Genomic DNA, 20,500 nt, shown 5'->3' on the forward strand with positions numbered 1-20,500 from the left:
GCCCAGGAGAAGGGCATAGCAACCCACTCCAGTATTTTGCCTGGGAAATCCCATAGACAGAGAAGCCTGGAGGGTTACAGTCCATGGGGTCACAAAGAGTCAGACACAACTTAGCAACTAAACAACAATAGCCAGTTAACAATGTTGTGATGGTCAGGCGGACAGCAAAAAGACAGCCATACATACATCATTCTCCCCCAAACTCCACTTCCATCCAGGCTACGTGGCAACTGTCTTTTGCATCGATTGATAAGGACAGAATATCAGATCCTCTTCGGGAAAATTCCCTATCCCTCCACTGTCACCAGTGGTTTGAGTGGAAGCTGTCAAGTTTTTTAGAAATCCCACTCCCCGGGCTATCAAATGGGCCATTCATAATGGGCCATTCATAGTCCTTGGCCTAGAGTTAGGCACCTGACCCAAGTTCAACTAGTTAGATCCTACCCGGGATGTTTAAATCGTGGACCTGAGAGAATAAGTGTCAATTCCTCTCTGGAGCTGGAACTGGGAGGACTGAGGAGTGGCCGTTCCTAGGAGCTTTAATTACCTTTCTTGGAGATGCCTCATCAGAGAATGATTCTAGTTTGCAGAGAGACACACAGAGAGAGAGGTGGAGAGGTAACTCTGGAGTTCAAATCTTTAGTTCCACATTATCTCCGAGGACTAACACTCCTACCCTTCCCATAGCTTAATTAATTCCTCTTGGGCCCAGGGCAGGGCTCTCTCCTTACAAGCAAAAAAAGTCCAGAGTAATACACTCAGCTTTCTAAGTAGGCCCCCAAAAGAGACAGCTTTGGCTTATAGGTCTCCTCATCCCCCTAACCTAACTTTCCCCTCCCTTACCTTCTGCCAACAGCTACTCCAGATGGGTAGCTACAGTCTGGGTGTAATACAAGAAGGGCCGTCATTTCTTCCAGCCTGGCTGTTGTTCAGAAGGGAAGCTCAAGACTGCATCTTAGAGCAGGTGTGCCACCTTGCTGATTCATACTGAGCATGTGGTTACCTCAAATCCCCACCTCTTCTTCATGTAAACCATGGAAGCCAGGATTTTTCCTCCACCATGCTTTAATTCTATAGTTCAGTTTTGTTTGGGGGTGGGAGACGAGGTTTGAGACCTAATTGCAAATAAACACCTAGCCTTGTAAAATGTTGTATGTTGGATTGGAGCCAGGTTCCTGCCTGTCAAGATTGTTTTGACTCAAGGTTCCATCATCAGTGGCAAAGCTTCCCAAATGGTCACTCCCAGTTGGAGGCAACATGTTGACCATGATCAAGCTCTGTTGACCATGCTTAGCTTGCCTTCAGCTAAAACCACCAGACCTCACATGCACAACTCTTACATATATATTCCTTCATCCTGCTCTTGTACAACTGCTTAATTATTTTCTTGAATGCTGAATAGGATTTTATATTGATTCTTATTCATTTTCAACTTATCTTTAGCCTGTCCTTCCAACCAACTCACATTTAGGTAAACAAGAATGTAAAAGTTCCAAATTGTGGGAACATAGTAATAAATACCTCTCAACGTCACTGCTGTCTATAAACTTAAAGAAATGATCAAAATGCTCATTTTAAAATTAAGTAAAACTATGTAAAATTTTAGACAGTCCTAATCACTACTTGGAGAACATGAAAGCCCTGCCTGAGAGCCATGGTTAATTTCGGCAATACATTACCATTAGATAAGCAGGTGTATAATATCTGCCATATCTACAGCCATGCCTTTCTTCTTTTTTCCAAGATGGATGCTCAGGAAACTCATTCTTTCCTTAATGGATGAGAGTAAGGAACTATCGAAAGGGCCCTTAGAAAACCACAGATCCCCTTTATTATTCATAGGGAGCTCCCTGCCTTCTGCTTCATAATGCTGTACCCTCTTGGCATTAAGTAATTAAAAGAACAACTGGCTGTTTAGCTGTCCTCTACCTCCAGGACACATAAACTCTTGAAGAGCAGGACTTGAGTATGACTTTTCCATCAGGTCTTCCCAGTACCTTGCAGAGTGCCACCGCCATGGCAGGCACTCCATTAGCTCAATAAATATTTGCTGACTAGAAACATAAATTAACATGCTAATCTCTGCCATTAACTGTGTAACACTGGGCAGTTCTTCTACCTCTCTGAGTCCTACTTTGTTCCTTTCAAACTAGAGAGACTGAGCCAGAGGATCCCACAGTTGCCTTTTCTCATGTTAATATTCTATATTTCCATCTTGTTGTCTGCACGGCTCCCTGTCCCTCTTTTGCCATTAGAGACTCTAAAGCTAGACTGTTTCCAGAGCATGGGCAAGTTTTAATCAAATGAACACCCTGTACCATGGAAGAGATTGGAGTGAAACAATGTCAAAGGATTTCTATAATCTACAGGACTCTGATTTCAAAATGAAAATAAACATTTAGGCTGCCCAACTACTGTACGATTATTTCAACATTACATTTTGCCCAAAAACTTCTCCTATAAAAATGCTTTATAATCAGAGCTGGAGACCTTCTCTAGCAACAAACCAAGGCTTTAAGAGATGATATTCAGACAGTTTTAGAAAATGAAAAGGGGGGCTCTGTTTTAGAAAAAGTAACAGGCTGTCTCTGTAAGCAAATGGGTCAGAGGGTCCCTGGAAAGAAAACCAGGAATGACTTTCTTGACTTTAGAGAAGCCCTTTCGGCCTAAGTCATTTTGTGATCTCAGCCTGGCCGCAATGCTTGCCCTTGAACAGTAATCTATGATCTTTTTGTTTTCCTTTTTCTTTTTAGGCTGTGCCATGTGGCTTATGGGATCTTAGTTTCCCAACCGGAGATTGAACTCCAGGCCCCAGCAATGAAAGCAGGACCACTGGACTGCCAGGTAATTTCCAGTAAACTATGATCTTAAGGAAACAAAGAGAAGGCAGTCAAACAATAGTGCAGTGATAAAGCAGAGTCCTAGTTCCTCCTCAAGGGCTATACATAATAACATATCTTTGAGTTCTACAGGAACTAAGGCGCCAACCCAGGTGGAGGATGGAGTGATGAAGCTGACCCTCCTGAATTCAATCAACTAAAGCTTGGACTCTGTCCACATTTGCCCCAGTTCCACGCTGAATTCGCCTCTGCTCCAGCCCTTTCATGAATATGCATGTATTCTAAGCTTCCCCAGTTTTGCTGTTCAGGGAGACACTGCTTCCGGAAAGATCCCCAGAGTTCTCCTTACTTGCTACAAGCAATAATAAATTGTTCTCTTGATCTTTGGCTACTGCTGCTGCTAAATCGCTTCAGTCGTGTCCGACTCTGTGTGACCCCATAGACGGCAGCCTACCATGCTCCCCTGTCCCTGGGATTCTCCAGGCAAGAACCCTGGAGTGGGTTGCCATTTCTTTCTCCAATGTATGAAAGTGAAAAGTGAAAGTGAAGTCACTCAGTGGTGTCCAACTCGTAGCGACCCCATGAACTGTATCCTGCCAGGCTCCTCCATCCATGGATTTTCCAGGCAAGAGTACTGGAGTGGGTTGCCATTGCCTAGGTTGTGTCTTTTGGTTCAACACCAACCAAGAATTCAGTTTTCTTTTCAGGTTACAACTCCACTTGTGATGCTAAATACCATATCCTGCAACAAAAAATGTTTCCCCACATTTCACACACTCAAAAAAAAAAAAAAAAAGTCAACAGCTAACACTGATATTCTATCTGCTAGTCTTGATGAATGTCAATTCCACTGCATGCTTTAACTTTAGTTACAGCTTCAAACATTAGCCGATATATATAAAAGGAAACTTGTTTTAGTCCAGTTTAAAAGTAGAGCATTTTTATTTCATCATCAGCTTCCCCTCTATTTCCTGTGTTATCAGATGTTAGAGAGCGAGCCAGCAATCTGTTAATGAAACTGGCAACTTGGCAGACAAAATACGCACGTTCAACCAGCATTGTTTTAAATGAAAGGCTAGTATGGGTCTAATCTTGAAAGAGTGATAAGGAAGATACACAAATGCAGAAGGTACAAACCCGGTGGGGGGGGGGGGGCGGGAAATCAAGGAATTCCCAAAACCACTAAGCCAGTTCTAGAGGTTTCTTCTGAACACTTCAGATTTCTTCACTTCAATGCTCTCCTTCAAAAGGATGCACTCAATTTCTGCTACTAATGATCCATGCACACCCCCATGGAGTTAACAATTCAAGTTACTAGCTGGCCTCTATAATAGCATACCTGGTTCTTTTCTGGGATAGGCTGTCATATCTGGTATATGTTTAAGTATTCAGTTCAGTTCAGTTCAGTCGCTCAGTCGTGTCCACCTCTTTGCGACCCCATGAATCGCAGCATGCCAGGCCTCCCTGTCCATCACCAACTCCCGGAGTTCACCCAGACTCAAGTCCATCGAGTCAGTGATGCCATCCAGCCATCTCATCCTCTGTTGTCCCCTTCTCCTCCTGCCCCCAGTCCCTCCCAGCATCAGAGTCTTTTCCAATGAGTCAACTCTTCGCATGAGGTGGCCAAAGTATTGGAGCTTAGTTTAGCATCCAGTACTAAGCTTTAGCATCATTCCTTCCAAAGAAATCCCAGGGCTGATCTCCTTTAGAATGGACTGGTTGGACCTCCTTGCAGTCCAAGGGACTCTCAAGAGTCTTCTCCAGCACCACAGTTCAAAAGCATCAATTCTTCGGCGCTCAGCCTTCTTCACAGTCCAACTCTCACATCCATACATGACCACTGGAAAAACCATAGCCTTGACTAGACGAACCTTTGCTGGTAAAGTAATGTCTCTGCTTTTGAATATGCTATCTAGGTTGTATGGACACAGCAAAAAAAGATGCACTCAGTAGATGCTGTCTTGCTCTGAATCAGTTTGACAAGTTTCTGTTCAGACACATACTAACTATGTGACCACAGACAAATCTGCTCCATGCAAACAACTGATGATCCACACAGCACCAGCAGCACAGGCTCCTTAAGAAGGATGCTCACAGGAAGGATATCTTTTTCTCCAACTAGGACCTTCAAAATGGGCTCAAGAATAAGGAAAATGGCAACAATCCATGGACGCACCCACCGAGCCACTCATCCATCCACTACCATTTACTGAGCACACAACATCTGTCAGTGGAGACAAGTATTTTCTTTAAAAACATAAATACAGTGAAAGTAAAACAGTCTCCAAATGGCTTTTTCCCCTAGAGAAAAGGCAACTTTATCGATTATTAATTTTGTTCATTTTTCTGTATCTTAGAAAATCAGCTGACCACTGTTCACATCTAAATTTTACCAAACTGGCTACATAAGCAAGTTTTCTGCCCAGAAGTCTATATGACAAGGCTGCCATGGCTTCAATAATTTCTCCAATGATAAAAAATCATTTACAGCATGAATCATCCTATTTCCTCAGCCATCTCAGACACACTCTCAGTCATGTGAATGGCAATGGAAACTAAATTGAAAAACTGTGAAAACATCCTGCAAAAATAGGGAAGTTAACAGAGCCATTCTGTCATGCACATTTGCCCCCGTTTCCCTTGCCTCCATTATCTTCCTGTGAGCCACAACCGTGTATCTACACACCCACAGTAAACAATATATACAAAGTGGGAAATATGTGCATTCTTTCATTCCCACACAGATAATGGCATACTGCTATGTTCTTCTAAGGCTGAATTTAGGCTAATGTCCATAAACAGGAAGCTACTTTTATGTCATTTAAAATTCTATTTAAATTCTGTTGGAAAGAATAACTTATTAGCTGAAATAATATACAATACCTTGATGGGATTTTGAAAAATATTAGATTGAGAACAATGAAATGTAAGACATTTAAATTACATGTGGTTGTAACCATGGAATTTCATGACTTTAAAGGTCTGAGATGTCGATCTGAGCACCTCCCGGCATTTTAACAAGGACAAGAACAGGTCCAGGGTGGCCAGGTGACTTGACCACAGTGGCACAGCCAGTTGGTGTCAAAGTCTGTGAAATATACACCCACATTCTCTTACTTTTTGTCACAAAGACTGAAGTAACCTAAGGATACATCAATCTAAATTCCACAAGAGTCAAATTCCATTTGAGAAGAGTAAAACTATGACTCAGTGATAAGTGGCTGTTCCCTCTTTTCAAGCAGAGCCCACATGGAGTGACTGATGGGGCAGTCATTACAGCAATAAACAAACCAGTGTCACTTCCCCTTACCCAGAAGATCAATCTAACGAAGCTGAAAAAAAGGCCAAGGAGTTTGCAGAAAGGAATTTAACCTGAAACTCAACCTACTTGGAGTAGTTGGGTATTAGTCCAACTCCTTCCTCTAGATTCATAAAATCCCCATGACCCATCAGTTTTCTCTTTTAAAATCTCAAAGAGTAAAAATTAGCATCAGAGAAAAATTTAAACACTGGAGAAATGTCTAAAATAAAAAGTTCAAAATGTCCTCCATCCACCAAAAGGCAACCACTATTAACAATTCCTTGTGTATCCTTGCAGTGAAAAAGTTCATAAACCAGTATAAAATACACAGATACATATACACTGGCATAAATATATATAAATGCTGCTCTATACATACTTGCAAATTTTAGATAGATGAGTAGGTAGACAGGTAGGTAAACAGATAGACAGAAGCACCCTGGTTAGTTTCTGCCTTCAGATATGATAGGTTGCCAGGAGTCCAGTCTCACCAGTACATATGATAAACTGGTCATTCCAAGGACAGAAACGCCGTTGTTAATCAAAGTTAATTTTGTCTTACCCAGTGTACACTTGCAGAGCCTGGGAACATAGCCAAATAGCTGACAAAATATAGAAAGAGACAAAGAAAGGGGAGGAATGAGGAAGAAAAGCCAGAAAGAGGAGATGAGAAAGGAAAGAAAACAATGAACAGATATTCCTTACAGACGAGCACATGACAGATGCTCATTCAATACTTGCTGAATGACTGATTGAATAAATTAATAAAAAAACCAGGACAGTCATTTCTAAAAACATATACGACATTTCATGTATTAAAATAGTAACAGATATGGCCCCCAGTTCTCTAAGCAGCATCATTCTTGATCTATACTGTCCAATATGATAGCGCCTGGCCACATGTGGCTATTGAACAGTTAAAACGTGTGCTCTATGTGTAAAACACACACCAGATTTCAAAGATTTAGTATGAGGAAAAGGATAGAAAACATTTCATTAATAATTTTACATTGGTTATAGGTTGAAATTTTAGATATATTGGGCTAAGTAAACCACATTATTGAAATTTACTCACTTGTTTCTTTTTATTCTAGTATTTAATTTTTTTTTTACTATGGCTACTAGAAAGCTTGAAATTTCACATGTAGCTTGTGTTATACGTTTTTTGAATAGTGCTAGTCTAGAACGCAGGGACTATTAAAGCAATGACTATATCTGGCTTCCCTGCTCTGTTTCAGCACCTAGCACAGGGTCTTGAGAATGGAAGCCTCACTGCAACGTCTGGATAAGAAAAGAGTTAGGCCTGGGACTACAAGGCAGGAGGGCTTGACCTGATCCTGCTCTAATGGAACAACAGCTGTGTGAACCTGCCAGGCCTTGTTTTCCTCATCTGTAAAGTGGTGATGATAATACTGTGTGCCTTATAAGAAAATGCAATGCAGAAGAGCCAGGTTCGATCCCTGGGTTGGGAATGGAGAAGGAAATGACAACCCCCTCCAGTATTCTTGCCTGGAGAATCCCATAGACAGAGGAGCCTGGCAGGCTACAGTCCATGCGGTCGAAAAGAGTTGGACACGACTGAGCTACTAACACTACAAGAAAATAGCACTGACCAAATGAGATAATGTTTACAAAAGGGCTTTGAAGGGGTAAAACAGATGTCAGATCGCTCCTCCATTCTAGTATTCTCCTCTAGCAATAATCGCAGGAGAAGTGAGTTGCAAAAACTACAGAAACTACAGGGTAAGAAACCAAGCGAAAAAATCCCTACATCTGATATTTCCATCCTGGCCTCCATTTAGACAATTCATACAAAAACAGGTGCAAACTTGAGATTCTCACACTAGTGGAAACTTCAGCATTCATCACTCCCTTTTCACTGCACCTCAGCAACCACAGTTGACAAAGTGACTTGCAGATATTTTCCTTGAGGGACCACAGAAAGTCTAGCTGGGAGCAGAAGGCTGTCTCTGGGTGGCTTTTGAAGCAGCAGGGTGGCCAATTCCACAACACCACCTGGGCCCACAGCTCTGTGGGAAATTCATACAGATCCATGGGTACAAAAATCTATCTTGCACATTAGTCCTCGTTGATTGTTTTTAGGTGTAGCTAGGAGGAAGCATCTCGTTCTGTGAGGTGGTCAAGATACCTGGCAAGGGAAATCCAAACGACCTTTGGACATGTTGCAGCTTTTTAGTGACACTGGGACAGATTTTACCATCCCAGCTGGGCATCGTCTCTCCAAATCAAAGATTATTTCAAAAGGGAAGACTGTGTGAAGGAAACATATTTCTGCAAGGGTCATTTAAGGGGGAACCTTAAGTGCGAATTAAACCACAGCAGAGAGAGAGCAGAACCAACAACCCAAGGCCACAAGGCAGGAGGACAGCAGAACAAAAATTGACTATTTCAAGAGGCCCCAGATCAGATTCTCCCCTCAGTCTCTGCAAGGCAGCACAGAAGCCCCAGAAGCCATCACGGACTTACCATCAGCGAGGCTGCCACAGCAAGGAGAGCAAGGAGGGTGCAGTCACTTCCCCTTTGCTGGGAGGGTCTGTCTCTCTTCCCCTGTCTAAAAGCTGCCGCCTGTGACGTGGAAGTGAGCTGTGACCTGGCCAGGCTCTAAGCCCCTGGGAACACTGCCCCGTGACCTGCCCTGTGACAGCCCACAAGGCCTGAGTTGTTGCCAGCTCCTCCAACCAGAAAACCAATGGACAGGGCTGCAGGCATGGAACAGAGTCTCCAGAGCATGGCTGCAGAGCATAATCCGCTGCGGAGTCTTTTTGAAATTCATTTTGTCTGAACCAATCTCTGAGATTCTTGTTCAGTCAGCCTAGGGTAAGGCGGGGACACCAGCATGTTAAACAAAGTAGGGGGGCAATGCCAATATCCAGTCTGACTTGGGATCCTGTGGTCTAGAGAACTCAGGGAAGCCTCATTGTCCTTAATCCTTTCTCTTTCCCGGGCTTTCTTCCTGCTTCTTGTCTCCATGAGGAAGAGGAGGATGAGGGGGGAGAGGCTTAGAAGGAAGCAAGACAAAGCAGAGCATGAGTCTGAAGGCCCTATGTTTCCATGTGAGCTGCTCCCAGTCATCATGCAAGTTATTGAACCTTGCTGAACCTCAGTTTTCTCACCTGTGAACTGGTGGTAAAACCATCTACCCACTCAGGGTTGTGGTGGGGGATAAATACCCATGAAGTGACCAGTGTATTACACACAGCAAATGACACAGCATCACCTTAGTGTTAGCTCTTTCCATGAGGAGAAGGAGTGGTTCAGGGCAGTTCTCCATATGAGTATCTTTGCAAGAGAAACTGCAAACGTAAATCACTGACTTAGGCATAAAGGGAAAGAAAAATAAGTAGATAAATTGCAACAACAAAAAACCAAGTAAGGGGCCATGAATTCAGGTCACATGGGGAGAGTGGGGAGATGCACAGAGCAGGTAAGCACCATCTCTAGGAGCTCTACGGAGACTGGCTAAGAGGAAATCCACAGAGATTGACAAAGATTTAGGCATAAAGCTGTGTGGAGATTTATTGCAACATTATTATTTTTTAAATTGGAAATAGCCTACAGGTGTATTTTTCATTTTCTTTTTTAAACATTATGATAAACATACATTACAGTTGACCTCTGAACAACATGGGTTTAACTGCACTGACAAGTTATACGCAGATTTTATTTTCAATAAAAATGATCAACTACATGATCCCCTGTTGGTTCAATCCATAAATGCAGAACCACAGATACCAAGGGCCTGTGTGGGACTTGACCATCCATGGATTTTGGTGTCCTACATGGGTCCTGGCAACAATCCCCCACCAATACTAAAGGATGACACAAAGATTTTTGCCTACATGGGTGGGGGCAGGGGAGTCAGTACCCCTAACCCACATGTTGTTCCAGGGTCAATTGTATTTTATTTCAGAAAAGAAAATGTTCCTTTTTAAATCTGGGAGAAGACTTTGGAATCCATCTGATTAGCTAAAAGTATTTGTATCTCAATTGTTTTCCTTTTAAACTCCAGTTTAACAATCAGATTAGAATACTAATATCAACAAAGGAAGGCCAGATGTGGACAAATCCCTCTAAATTTTCCCCATGTGAAAAAGGCAAAATTCATGATGATTCTGGGCATGAGAAGCACAAAGGGCATGAGAAAAGATAGTGGAGGTAAAAAGAAAATACATATAAGAAAGCAGACAAGATCTCCAACGTAGTACTGAATGATACTGGAGGAACTGGTTCAGCGCTTCCCTCCCCCCAACACACACACACAAATATGGACACACTAAATTATGAGAACTTTTGAAATAAAACTCGGTGTCACCCATCAAGACCTCTCCCACACAGACTAACAGAACCTATTTTTACATTCCAATGAGATTTGCAGTAAAGAATAGAGCGCCTGAAAAAAAAAGAAAAATAGAGCGCCTATAAAAAGAGGAAATAATCTCGGTGCTGTACCTTGGTTTTTCTCACTTCCTTATTTTAAAATAATCACCTAACAAATCCAAACAATTCAGAACAATAGTACAGTCTTCTATGCCCTGGGTATATAACCCTGCAAACATTTTGGAACTAAACTGAACAGGTTAAAAGGTTCTGGGTAATTTGCCCAGAAAACTCACAATGATATCTTACAGTGCTGGGGTACTGGAAGAAACCTTCCAATCACCTGTCCAACCCCATCATTTTACAGATGAAGGCCTTGGGAAATAAACTGGCTGTTACAACACACTGAAGCCTCTATAATTAAAACATCTGCTCAGTTTTAAGGTGACTGACAAATTTGGAGAGAGGGGGTAGGAAATAAAACCTCCCAAACATTTTTAGTGGCATAGTAATTATGATCAACACGCCTGTTAAATGAAGAAGCAGTAAGGACTGTGATGGAAGTATACCCCCATTCCGATGTCAGGACCATTTACATCTGGAAAATGGAGAGGCTGAAAGCTGTCAGAGCTAACATATTGAATCTGTGAGTCAAGGACCAGGAAGAGAACTCAAGAGCCCTATCCTGAAGTCTACTGGCCTAAGCACCAAACACTGGTCTTATTTTATACGTAAACACTGGTCCAGGAGTCAACCTTATGAGATAGTGCCTTCATTTCCAGAAAAGTAGATATCTGAGAAAATGATTCAGGCATAACAGAAGTACAAGACAACTGACTTGACAAAGGAAGGGTGACTTAGACCTTAGCTCAGTTTTCAGCAGACCCCTAACCAGCAGCATCAGCATCACCTGGTTGCTTGTTAGAAATGCAGAATCTTGGGTCCCATCCAGACTCATAGAGTAAGAATCTGTATATTGACAAGAATCCCAGGTCTTCCCACCCTCATTAAAGTTTGAGAAGTACTTATTTAGATAACACAGCAGCAAGAGAAAGTATAATTAACTACTTGTAACCTCATTCAGGGCTTCCCTGGTGGCTCAGTGGTAAAGAACCTGCCTGTTAATGCAGAAGATGTGGGTTCAATCCTTGGGTTGGGAAGATCCCCTGGAGGCGGGCATGGAAACCCATTCCAGTATTCTTGCCTGGGAAATCCCATGGACAGAAGAACCTAGTGGGTTACAGTAAATGGAGTGGCAAAAGAGTTAGACACGAACAACAACCACCACAATCGATCCCAGTTTCTGGAATTATTACTTCTATTACCAGTTCTATTCTCTAAAGCTTTTAATCTTTAAGCCTTATTTTAAATTTTAAGTGGTCTAAAATTTAGCCTAAATTTTAAATGGTCTCAATGAATATCTTACTAAATAGTAATATTTGTTGACAAAAATTCAACTAATTATCAAGTTAAGAAGACAAAAAGAATTTTATTTGAGCCATACGGAGGATTATAACCTAGCAAGTAGATTCTCAGAAAGCTCTAAGAACTCTCCTACCTGCTAGAAGTCAAAGGCACAGTCACAAACATTTTTGAGACAAAGGACTGTGCATCAAAATGACATGCTGATGTTTTACATAAAGTTCATCAAGGATACATGGTCCAGGTAGGCACAGACAAAGCAAGCAACAAGTCATCATGACCCTATACAAAGCTGGGAAAGAACAGTATTATTTTAAGTTACATTGTTAGTGTCAGAAGAAAGAAAAAATTGATCTTTATGGTCAAGAAGGCACTCCCATTCCTGAGAAACTCAGGCTAACGTGGGTCAATGCACAATGCGGATGCCCACTGTACACGTGGGAGGGGAGGAGAGATCCAAATACAGAGAGAGTTTGATGTTTAATTTTTTCTTGCCCTGCCTTAAAATAAAAATTTCATTTCATCACGTTTTCTCAGAAAAGACCTTAAAATTTAAAAAATATATATGTATATAAATATTCTTGGAGTTTTACTGTTTTCAAGGGTTACATAGATTATGAATTGAAATCTTTTTCCCTGCTATTTTCTGTTGGGGTTACAGTAGGAATATGACCAATATTTCTTCAGTTGGGAATTAGAAACCCCAGGAAAATCTGGTGAAGGAGGAAGACTGGATTCAGTATAGACATGTTTCCCTAGCAAAAAACCCCCAGAAACTTAAGGTAAGAGAATTTTATGATCAAAGATTGTGAAGGTCACATGGTATAACCATGGTTCCAAAGATGAATTCCTTTTACACCATACAGGCAGTCTCTGCTTGCACACTCCTGGTGATGTAGAACTTACCACCTCCAAGGGCCACCCATCCCATCTTTGCACACTTCAGTTATTAGAAAGATGCCTGAAATGTGTCTCCCTGTAGCTTTTAATAGCTGTACAATCAGTAACCCCACAATTATTGTTTCTACCATTAGTGCATCCCCATTATCAATTTTCCATTATGTCTCCCACTGGAATTGTTTTAACAGAGAAAGTCAAAGAAACAAGTTTCATGTATTTATTTCTCATAGGACTGGGCCAGCTTGTACTAGTGGGGTGTATGAAAATTTTATTTTTGACTTTTATTTTGAACTACCTTAGGAAAACCTCATGTGTACAAGAGGGATATTAAAATAAATTATCACAAGTTATACAGACTATAACTAAGGACATACTCATACCAGAAACATAGCATAGGGATAATTTGATCCTTAAATACTGTTTTAGCTCTAAGCTTCTGGGGAGTCAAAGCAGGTATGAAATAGGACAAGATGGTGGTGCTTCAAAAGTATTTGAGACTCTCTGGCCTAAGGGACTCATAGGTTTCAGCCCTGGAAAGTGTCTTAGAACAAGTGTAAGCCCGCCTCTTAAAGAGAAGGAAGTGTTAGTGTTAGATGCTCAGTCGTGTCCGACTCTTTGTGACCCCATGGACTGTAGCCTGCCAGGCTCCTCTGTCCATGAAATTCTCCAAGCAAGAATACTGGAGTGGGTAGCTAATTCCCTTCTCCAGGGGATGTTCCTAACCCAGGGATCAAACTCAGGTCTCCTGCATTGCAGATAGATTCTTTACGGGCTCAGCCACTGGGGAAGTCCCATAAAAAAGGAAACTGAAACCCAAAGAGGCTACATAGATTGCCCAATATTGGGCATCCAGTTAGCATCGGAGCCAGGCAATAGAGTGTCGTCACTCATTTTTGCTACAACATTAGACTTTAAGTCTTCCGTTTGTTAAGAAAGCTTGTTCAGCACAAAAATCAGAGATACAGCCCCCCATTTCTGGGCCAACTGAGGGTGATGGCCATGGACATTCCCAAAGCAAACCGAAGCCATTCTAGCCTCCCCACACAGAGACCTCAAATCCCCAAATTCACAAATCTAATATCAGATAAGTAAATGACATTGGAGGCACAAGCCATCCTGCCTCATACAGTTTTCTATGATTCCATTTGTCCCTACATTTCCATTGATTCTGAACCACCCAGATTTTCCACTAAGCAGTTGGTTTTAATCTCCCATTTAAAATATCTCTTTCTGATGAGAGGTTATTTGCTTTCAGAACAGAAATACCACTGTGAAACATGTCATTCCTTCTGAAACACTTGAAGCTAAGGGCTCACAGCACACTGAGCCAGAGTCATTAGTGAAAAGTATAATATTATAAGCGATCAATTTATCTAGGCATCTGAACATCAGACACTGCCAAACAATAGTCAGAGAATCCCTTTTAGCATCTATTTTTAAAAACAATACCACTGTAGTATTTGAAAGACCAGTCTGTTAGCGCACACGCCATGAGGCCAGTACAGTAACAACACAGCCATGGTGTGTGGGATGATGGACAGGTGGGTCACAGCAGCCTGCCCACCAGATCATAAGCTCATGCTAAGCAGTGACAGAAGCTCGTCCGCTGCAACAACCAGTTGTACCTGACTTCTCTGTAAGTTTCAGCAGACCCCTCAAACCAATGAAGTACAATCGTGCAAGTATGAATTATGCATTTTTTTCTATCCTTGTGTCCTTCTGAAGTAAAGATAAGTAAACTCTGGAAAAATCCAGGTCCCGGGAGTTTCAAGTGAGACATCTTCTACACTCACACTTGTCATTTATATTACAGAATGGCCTGGGATCCTACTGTGTTAGGTCACCTGGTCATACTTATTGGTTTGGAGCAGGCCATTCCTGGGATAAAAATATCTAGGAACTCTACTAGCTTTTTAAGGTCACTAAGAATTTGTGAATTCTTGATTCACAAATCAAACGACATGGGGTGGATGAGTCAAATTTTAATGCCCAAGGCACACCAGGGATAACTGAGCATAGTTACATCGCTCCATTATTTTCCAGGTTTCTTTGCTGGCATCAGGTGTATCAGAGCTCAAATGGCAAGAGAATAGAAGATAAACACATAGCTTGCTCATAGCTCACAGTGAAGCAAAAAATAGAAATCAAAAAGAGGAAGAAAAGCTGTGACACACATCCATCCCAGAGCACATCTTCCGGTACTGCTAATCGGAGCATTTGTCATACTTCCTGGGGCCACTGAAGTCATTAGTCCTGGCAGAGAGGCTCGGAATTCTCCCATTTGAAAAGGAGAAACAAGGCAAAGGACAGAAACTAGGCTGGTGGAAAATAGAGAAGGCATGTGTTTCTCTATAACCATGTTACCCAAAAGTGACACCTTTTCAACCAAAATCTTAAGGTCACCTGATGATAAAAAATGGAAGTGGCTTGCAACAGGAAGGTTGGAAGTCATAGTCCTCACATCCCCACCAAACTAAGTCTCAGACTCCCACCCCCACTGCCGTCTAGGCTGGAGTCTCTGTCCAATGTCTTCTGGGGTGTAGACAATTCTAAAAAGAGGGCTTATCCTAGCACAGAACCCAAGGAAAAGTGTCATCTTTCTTTCCTGTGGTCCAGGAGACCCACCCTATTCTACCCTATCCAGGAGACCTAACCTTACCCTATTCTGGGATGGGACAATCCCATCCCAGAAATAGGCTGCTCTAAACCAGTAAATACGACTGGGGCTCTTAGCATAGTGAGGTCTAGATTCAGTCTGTAATAGGAATGATGACCATTAACACCACAACGTCTCGCCTGAAATGCCTGAGGCCTGGATGGGTCGTTTTTTCCAGGGCTTGCATATCTGTACTCCAGAAGAGACACTTACCTTCAGAAATGGCCTTCTTCACAGCTGCTACGTAAGTCTCAGGCTCATCGTCACAGGTGAGCTCCTGCCAGTGTGCCCAGTCTGGAAAGAAGTCCAGGAACTCCTCGCTATCCTGTACCCCACAGAGCAGCCGCACCACGCGGCGTGGAGGGTAAAAGGCTCTCTGCAGCAGGGGCAGCAAGCTTGGCTGGCAGAAGCACTGCACCAGCTCCGCAGAGAGCAGCACCATAACGCAGCGCACATGGAGAAAGAAGCTCAGGTCCTCGGCAGAGAAGGACGTCTTGGGGCTCAGCCTGTAAGTCAGCGTCTTCTGGCTGCGGACCTGCCGACTGGAAAGGAAAAGGTCCTGGAGGTACTGGCACCACTCCTCAGCATCTCGGCTATAAACGATGAGGATGTCGCATCCTCCCGGCATCCCTGAGCAAGAAGGAGACACGAAAGCATGTTAACATGCCTGCTCCCACTAGGGCTTCCCATGACCTGCAAGAGTCACCATCCAGACGAGGGGCCTGGAACCCACAATCTCTCATGCTCCACCCCCAGCATATCTGCCCAACTTCTTTCCCACTTACAGCCTGTGTTCCTACCATTCCAGACTCCCTGCCATTGTCCAAACACCCCATGCTGTTTTAGATCTTTGCATACGCTGTTGCTTCTGCTGGTATCCTCTCCTGCAAATGGCTGATGTAGTATAGGATGACAATGATGAAAGAAACTGCAAGCACTTACTTAGAGCTTACTACATTCCAGCTTATTGCCTAGAAAATTCATTAGATCATCACAGCAACCTTCCAAGGTACCACTACTAGCCAGATTCTAAAGATGAGAAAATTGAGGTATGGCAGAATAAATAATTTACCCAAGAGCCCCAGTGGCAGAGTTAGAATTTGAACCGAGGCAGTTTGATCCCTGGTGGCTCAGATGGTAAAGAATCTGCCTGTAGTGCAGGAGACCCAGGTTTGATTCCTGGGTTGGGAAGATACCCTGGAGAAAGGAACGGTTATCCACTCCAGTATTCTTGCCTGGAGAATCCCATGGACAGAGGAGCCTGATGGGCTACAGTCCATGGGGTCACAAAGAGACATGACGGAGCGCCTAACACTTTCAGTTTGATCCCAGAACCTAGCTTTCCCAAACACAGTGGTTACAAGCACAGATCTGGAATCAGGCAGCCAGACTTAGCATCTTGGCTTTCTGAAGTAGTAGCCATGAAACCCTGGGCAAGTTGCTTACATTTTTTAAACCTCATGTACTTATCTGTAAATGGCAATATAAAGGCAATATTTATCAGTGTTTTGTGAGAATTAAATATGTTATGTAAATTACTGAGCATAGTGGTTGGCATGTAGTAAACCCTCAGTGATTGGTTGCTGCTGCTGCTGCTAAGTCGCTTCAGTCGTGTCCGACTCTGTGCGACCCCATAGACGGCAGCCTACCAGGCTCCCCTGTCCCTGAGATTCTCCAGGCAAGAACACTGGAGTGGGTTGCCATTTCCTTCTCCAATGCATGAAAGTTAAAAGTGAAAGTGAAGTCGCTCAGTCGTGTCTGACTCCTAGCGACCCCATGGACTGCAGCCCACCAGGCTCCTCTGTCCATGGGATTTGCCAGGCAAGAGTACTGGAGTGGGGTGCCATCGCCTTCTCCTAATACCAAGTGATTGGCAGCCGGTGTCATTATCCTTCCAGTAATATAAACAGTGCATTAACGTAAAGGTAACCATGGTTGAACTAACACATTGACCTATACAGTGTCTTTTATAAGGCGCCCCTCACCACATGGTCTGTCACACAGGCTTTCTTCTTCCTGTAATAAAGCACAAATGCCAGAAACGGAGTCCAAAGCCTCAGAGATGTGCTGAATCTTTGGGGGATCACAAAGTGATCCCAAACTCCTCATTTACAGATAAAAGATATACTTCATCTGAGAAGATAAAGGAATTTATTTAAATTTACATTCAGCAAATTAGTTCAGAGTCTGGACTGAAACTCAGGTTGCCCCCTGGTTTCCTATCCCATCCTCTTGCCGACTTTACCTGCTACCTCCCATCAGGAATTCTGTCAAGAATCTTACGAGCAATAACTCTTGTTTTCCATTATGGAAGTTCAAAGAAGCTTGGCTCTTAACGTAACACTTGTGAGTCCTCATCTCCCATTAATTCGATGAACTATTCTAAGGGATTTGGAAGGGGTGAGCTCAGAGAAGCACCTACGAATCTACAAGGCAATAGGGAGCCCTCCTCCCACTCAGAGATGGAAGCAGGGAATTTCGTGAAATAGGATTCATCTAAGTTGTGGATTAGCACAATTAAATGCCATCCTTGGGCCACATTTATCTCAATGTCAGAGGCAGGACTGGGGCAAGACCTGAGCTTCTCAGCTCTGAAAACATCATGGAAGGAAGTCCCGTTCCTGGCCCCATCCATCTCCATATTCAAAATAAAAATAATGACATATAAAATGTAAACCCAACACAGTTCTGATACCCCCCCAGGATGACAGTACCAAATCTTTTAAAACAGTAAATAAAACAAAAATGTGCTGTTTCTTTTCGGAGCCCCTCATTCAGTACTAATATAAAACCCAATAGGTTTCCAGTAGGAACAAGAGCATCAGCCTGTGAGTCCTTTTGAAGGGAAGGTGCGCAAATTTTAAAAGAAGGCAATTTGAGACTGGAATAAAAGTCAGCAATTCTGAAGACACCATGGACGTCTGTAGCTCTGTAGCAAACTCAATTCTGAACATGGTCTGTTTCCTCAGTTTGGAATAAAACAGTCCCTTTTAGGAATGCTTACTCTGGTTCCAGAGTTAAGTAGATCAAGGACAAAATTTAAATGTATCAGTGGTGCAGCCTTCCATAAAATGAAATCTTTGCCAATTGAATCTTTTTTCTTCTGTGTAGAATATTTCTTTGAACCTCGATGGGAAAATAATTTCTGAACTACTAAAGGAATAAAATTGGCAAATCTACATAACTATGGAGCTCATACTGAGAACAAGCAGAATTAACATCCAAATATATCTGTCTTCTTTATGCTCCTCCTCCCTACGTGGCTGTTTTATACTAAGAAGCAAATGTTCTTCTAAATGTAAAGGGTAATTGTATATGAATGGTCATGAATATGGCCCATCAGGTAGGCAGTGTGCAAGACTACATTTCATTATAGTATTAAGGATGCAAAGTTAGTGATGCTGTGCTCAGGGTTTACTTAAAAGTATAAAAGTAAGAAGCTGTAGTCACATACCCTCCCTCCACATACACACAGAGACAAATATATTAGCAAATATCATGTCAATAGTTTGTGCAAAAGAACTAGAAGGAGAGTAAGGTCTCAGAAGAGGCTGGCTGTAGTCCCATACATTAGTGATGGAGAAACAAGGGGTAATGTTTTCAACAGGGTTGACAAGTGATGGCTAAAGAGTGAGGAAGAAGGAAGAAAGTGATTTCTGAGAGCACCCTTAAAAGGTACTTAAGAAATACCCTTAAGAAGGAAACTTGGGTCTCAGAGCACTGATTGTCTTAGCAGGAAAGCAGCAACAGTACATTGCCTGACTATGTAGATATGAGTGATTTATACCACTTTTCTAAGGAGTCTGTTCAGTTGCTAAGTCATGTCTGACTCTTTGTGATGCCGTGGATAACAGATTGCCAGGCTTCCCTGCCTTCACTATCTCCTGGAGCTTGCTCAAACTCATGTCCATTGAGTCAGTGATGCCATTCAGCCATCTCATCCTTCGTCGTCCCCTTCTCCTCCTGCCCCCAATCCCTCCCAGCATCAGAGTCTTTTGCAATGAGTCAACTCTTTGCATGAGGTGGCCAAAGTATTGGAGTTTCAGCTTTAGCATCAGTCCTTCCAAAGAACACCCAGGACTGATCTCCTTTAGCATGGACTGGTTGGATCTCCTTGCAGTCCAAGGGACTCTCAAGAGTCTTCTCCAACACCACAGTTCAAAAGCATCAATTCTTCGGCGCTCAGCCTTCTTCACAGTCCAACTCTCATATCCATACATGACCACTCGAAAAACCATAGCCTTGACTAGACGAATCTTTGTTGGCAAAGTAATGTCTCTGCTTTTCAATATGCTATCTAGGTTGGTCATAACTTTCCTTCCAAGGAGTAGGTGTCTTTTAATTTCATGGCTGCAATCACCATCTGCAGTGATTTTGGAGCCCCCAAAAATAAAGTCTGACACTGTTTCTACTGTTTCCCCATCTATTCCCCATGAGGTGATGGGACAAGATGCCATGATCTTAGTTTTCTGAGTGTTGAGCTTTAAGCCAACTTTTTCACTCTCCTCTTTCACTTTCATCAACAGGCTTTTTAGTTCCTCTTCACTTTCTGCCATAGGGTGGTGTCATCTGCATATCTGAGGTTATTGATATTTCTCCTGGCAATCTTGATTCCAGCTTGTGTTTCTTCCAGCCCAGCGTTTCTCATGATGTACTCTGCATATAAGTTAAATAATCAGGGTGACAGTATACAGCCTTGATGTACTCCTTTTCCTATTTGGAACCAGTCTGTGTTCCATGCCCAGTTCTAACTGTTGCTTCCTGACCTGCATACAGTTTTCTCAAGAGGCAGGTCAGGTGGTCTGGTATTCCCATCTCTTTCAGAATTTTCCACAGTTTATTGTAATCCATACAGTCAAAGTCTTTGGCATAGTCAATAAAGCAGACGTAGATGTTTTTCTGGAACTCTCTTGCTTTTTCCATGATCCAGCAGATGTTGGCAATTTTATCTCTGGTTCCTCTGCCTTTTCTAAAACCACCATGAACATCTGGAAGTTCATGGTTCACATATTGCTGAAGTCTGGCTTGGAGAATTTTGAGCAT

The 20,500-nt window shown here is 42.6% G+C and overlaps 1 protein-coding gene across 3 annotated transcripts in view; it reads right to left on the reverse strand.

Annotated features, from left to right (window-relative positions):
* The window catches only part of PIK3AP1 (phosphoinositide-3-kinase adaptor protein 1), a 120,337-nt gene that overhangs the window by 93,998 nt on the left and 5,839 nt on the right, over window positions 1-20,500 (reverse strand). For 2 of the 3 annotated variants that reach the window (XM_086379326.1, XM_086379325.1), the window contains exon 2: window positions 15,671-16,087. In XM_086379326.1, the coding sequence (XP_086235452.1) occupies window positions 15,671-16,087 (417 nt within the window). Of the gene's footprint in view, window positions 1-8,628; window positions 8,766-15,670; window positions 16,088-20,500 lie in introns of those variants that run through there. The other variant, XM_086379328.1, reaches the window with a different exon arrangement.

The sequence above is a fragment of the Bos grunniens genome, chromosome 26, assembly GCF_055505025.1.
Source record: "Bos grunniens cultivar Pamir isolate PY7600 chromosome 26, Bosgru_T2T1.0, whole genome shotgun sequence".
In the NCBI taxonomy this organism is placed as follows: domain Eukaryota; kingdom Metazoa; phylum Chordata; class Mammalia; order Artiodactyla; family Bovidae; genus Bos; species Bos grunniens.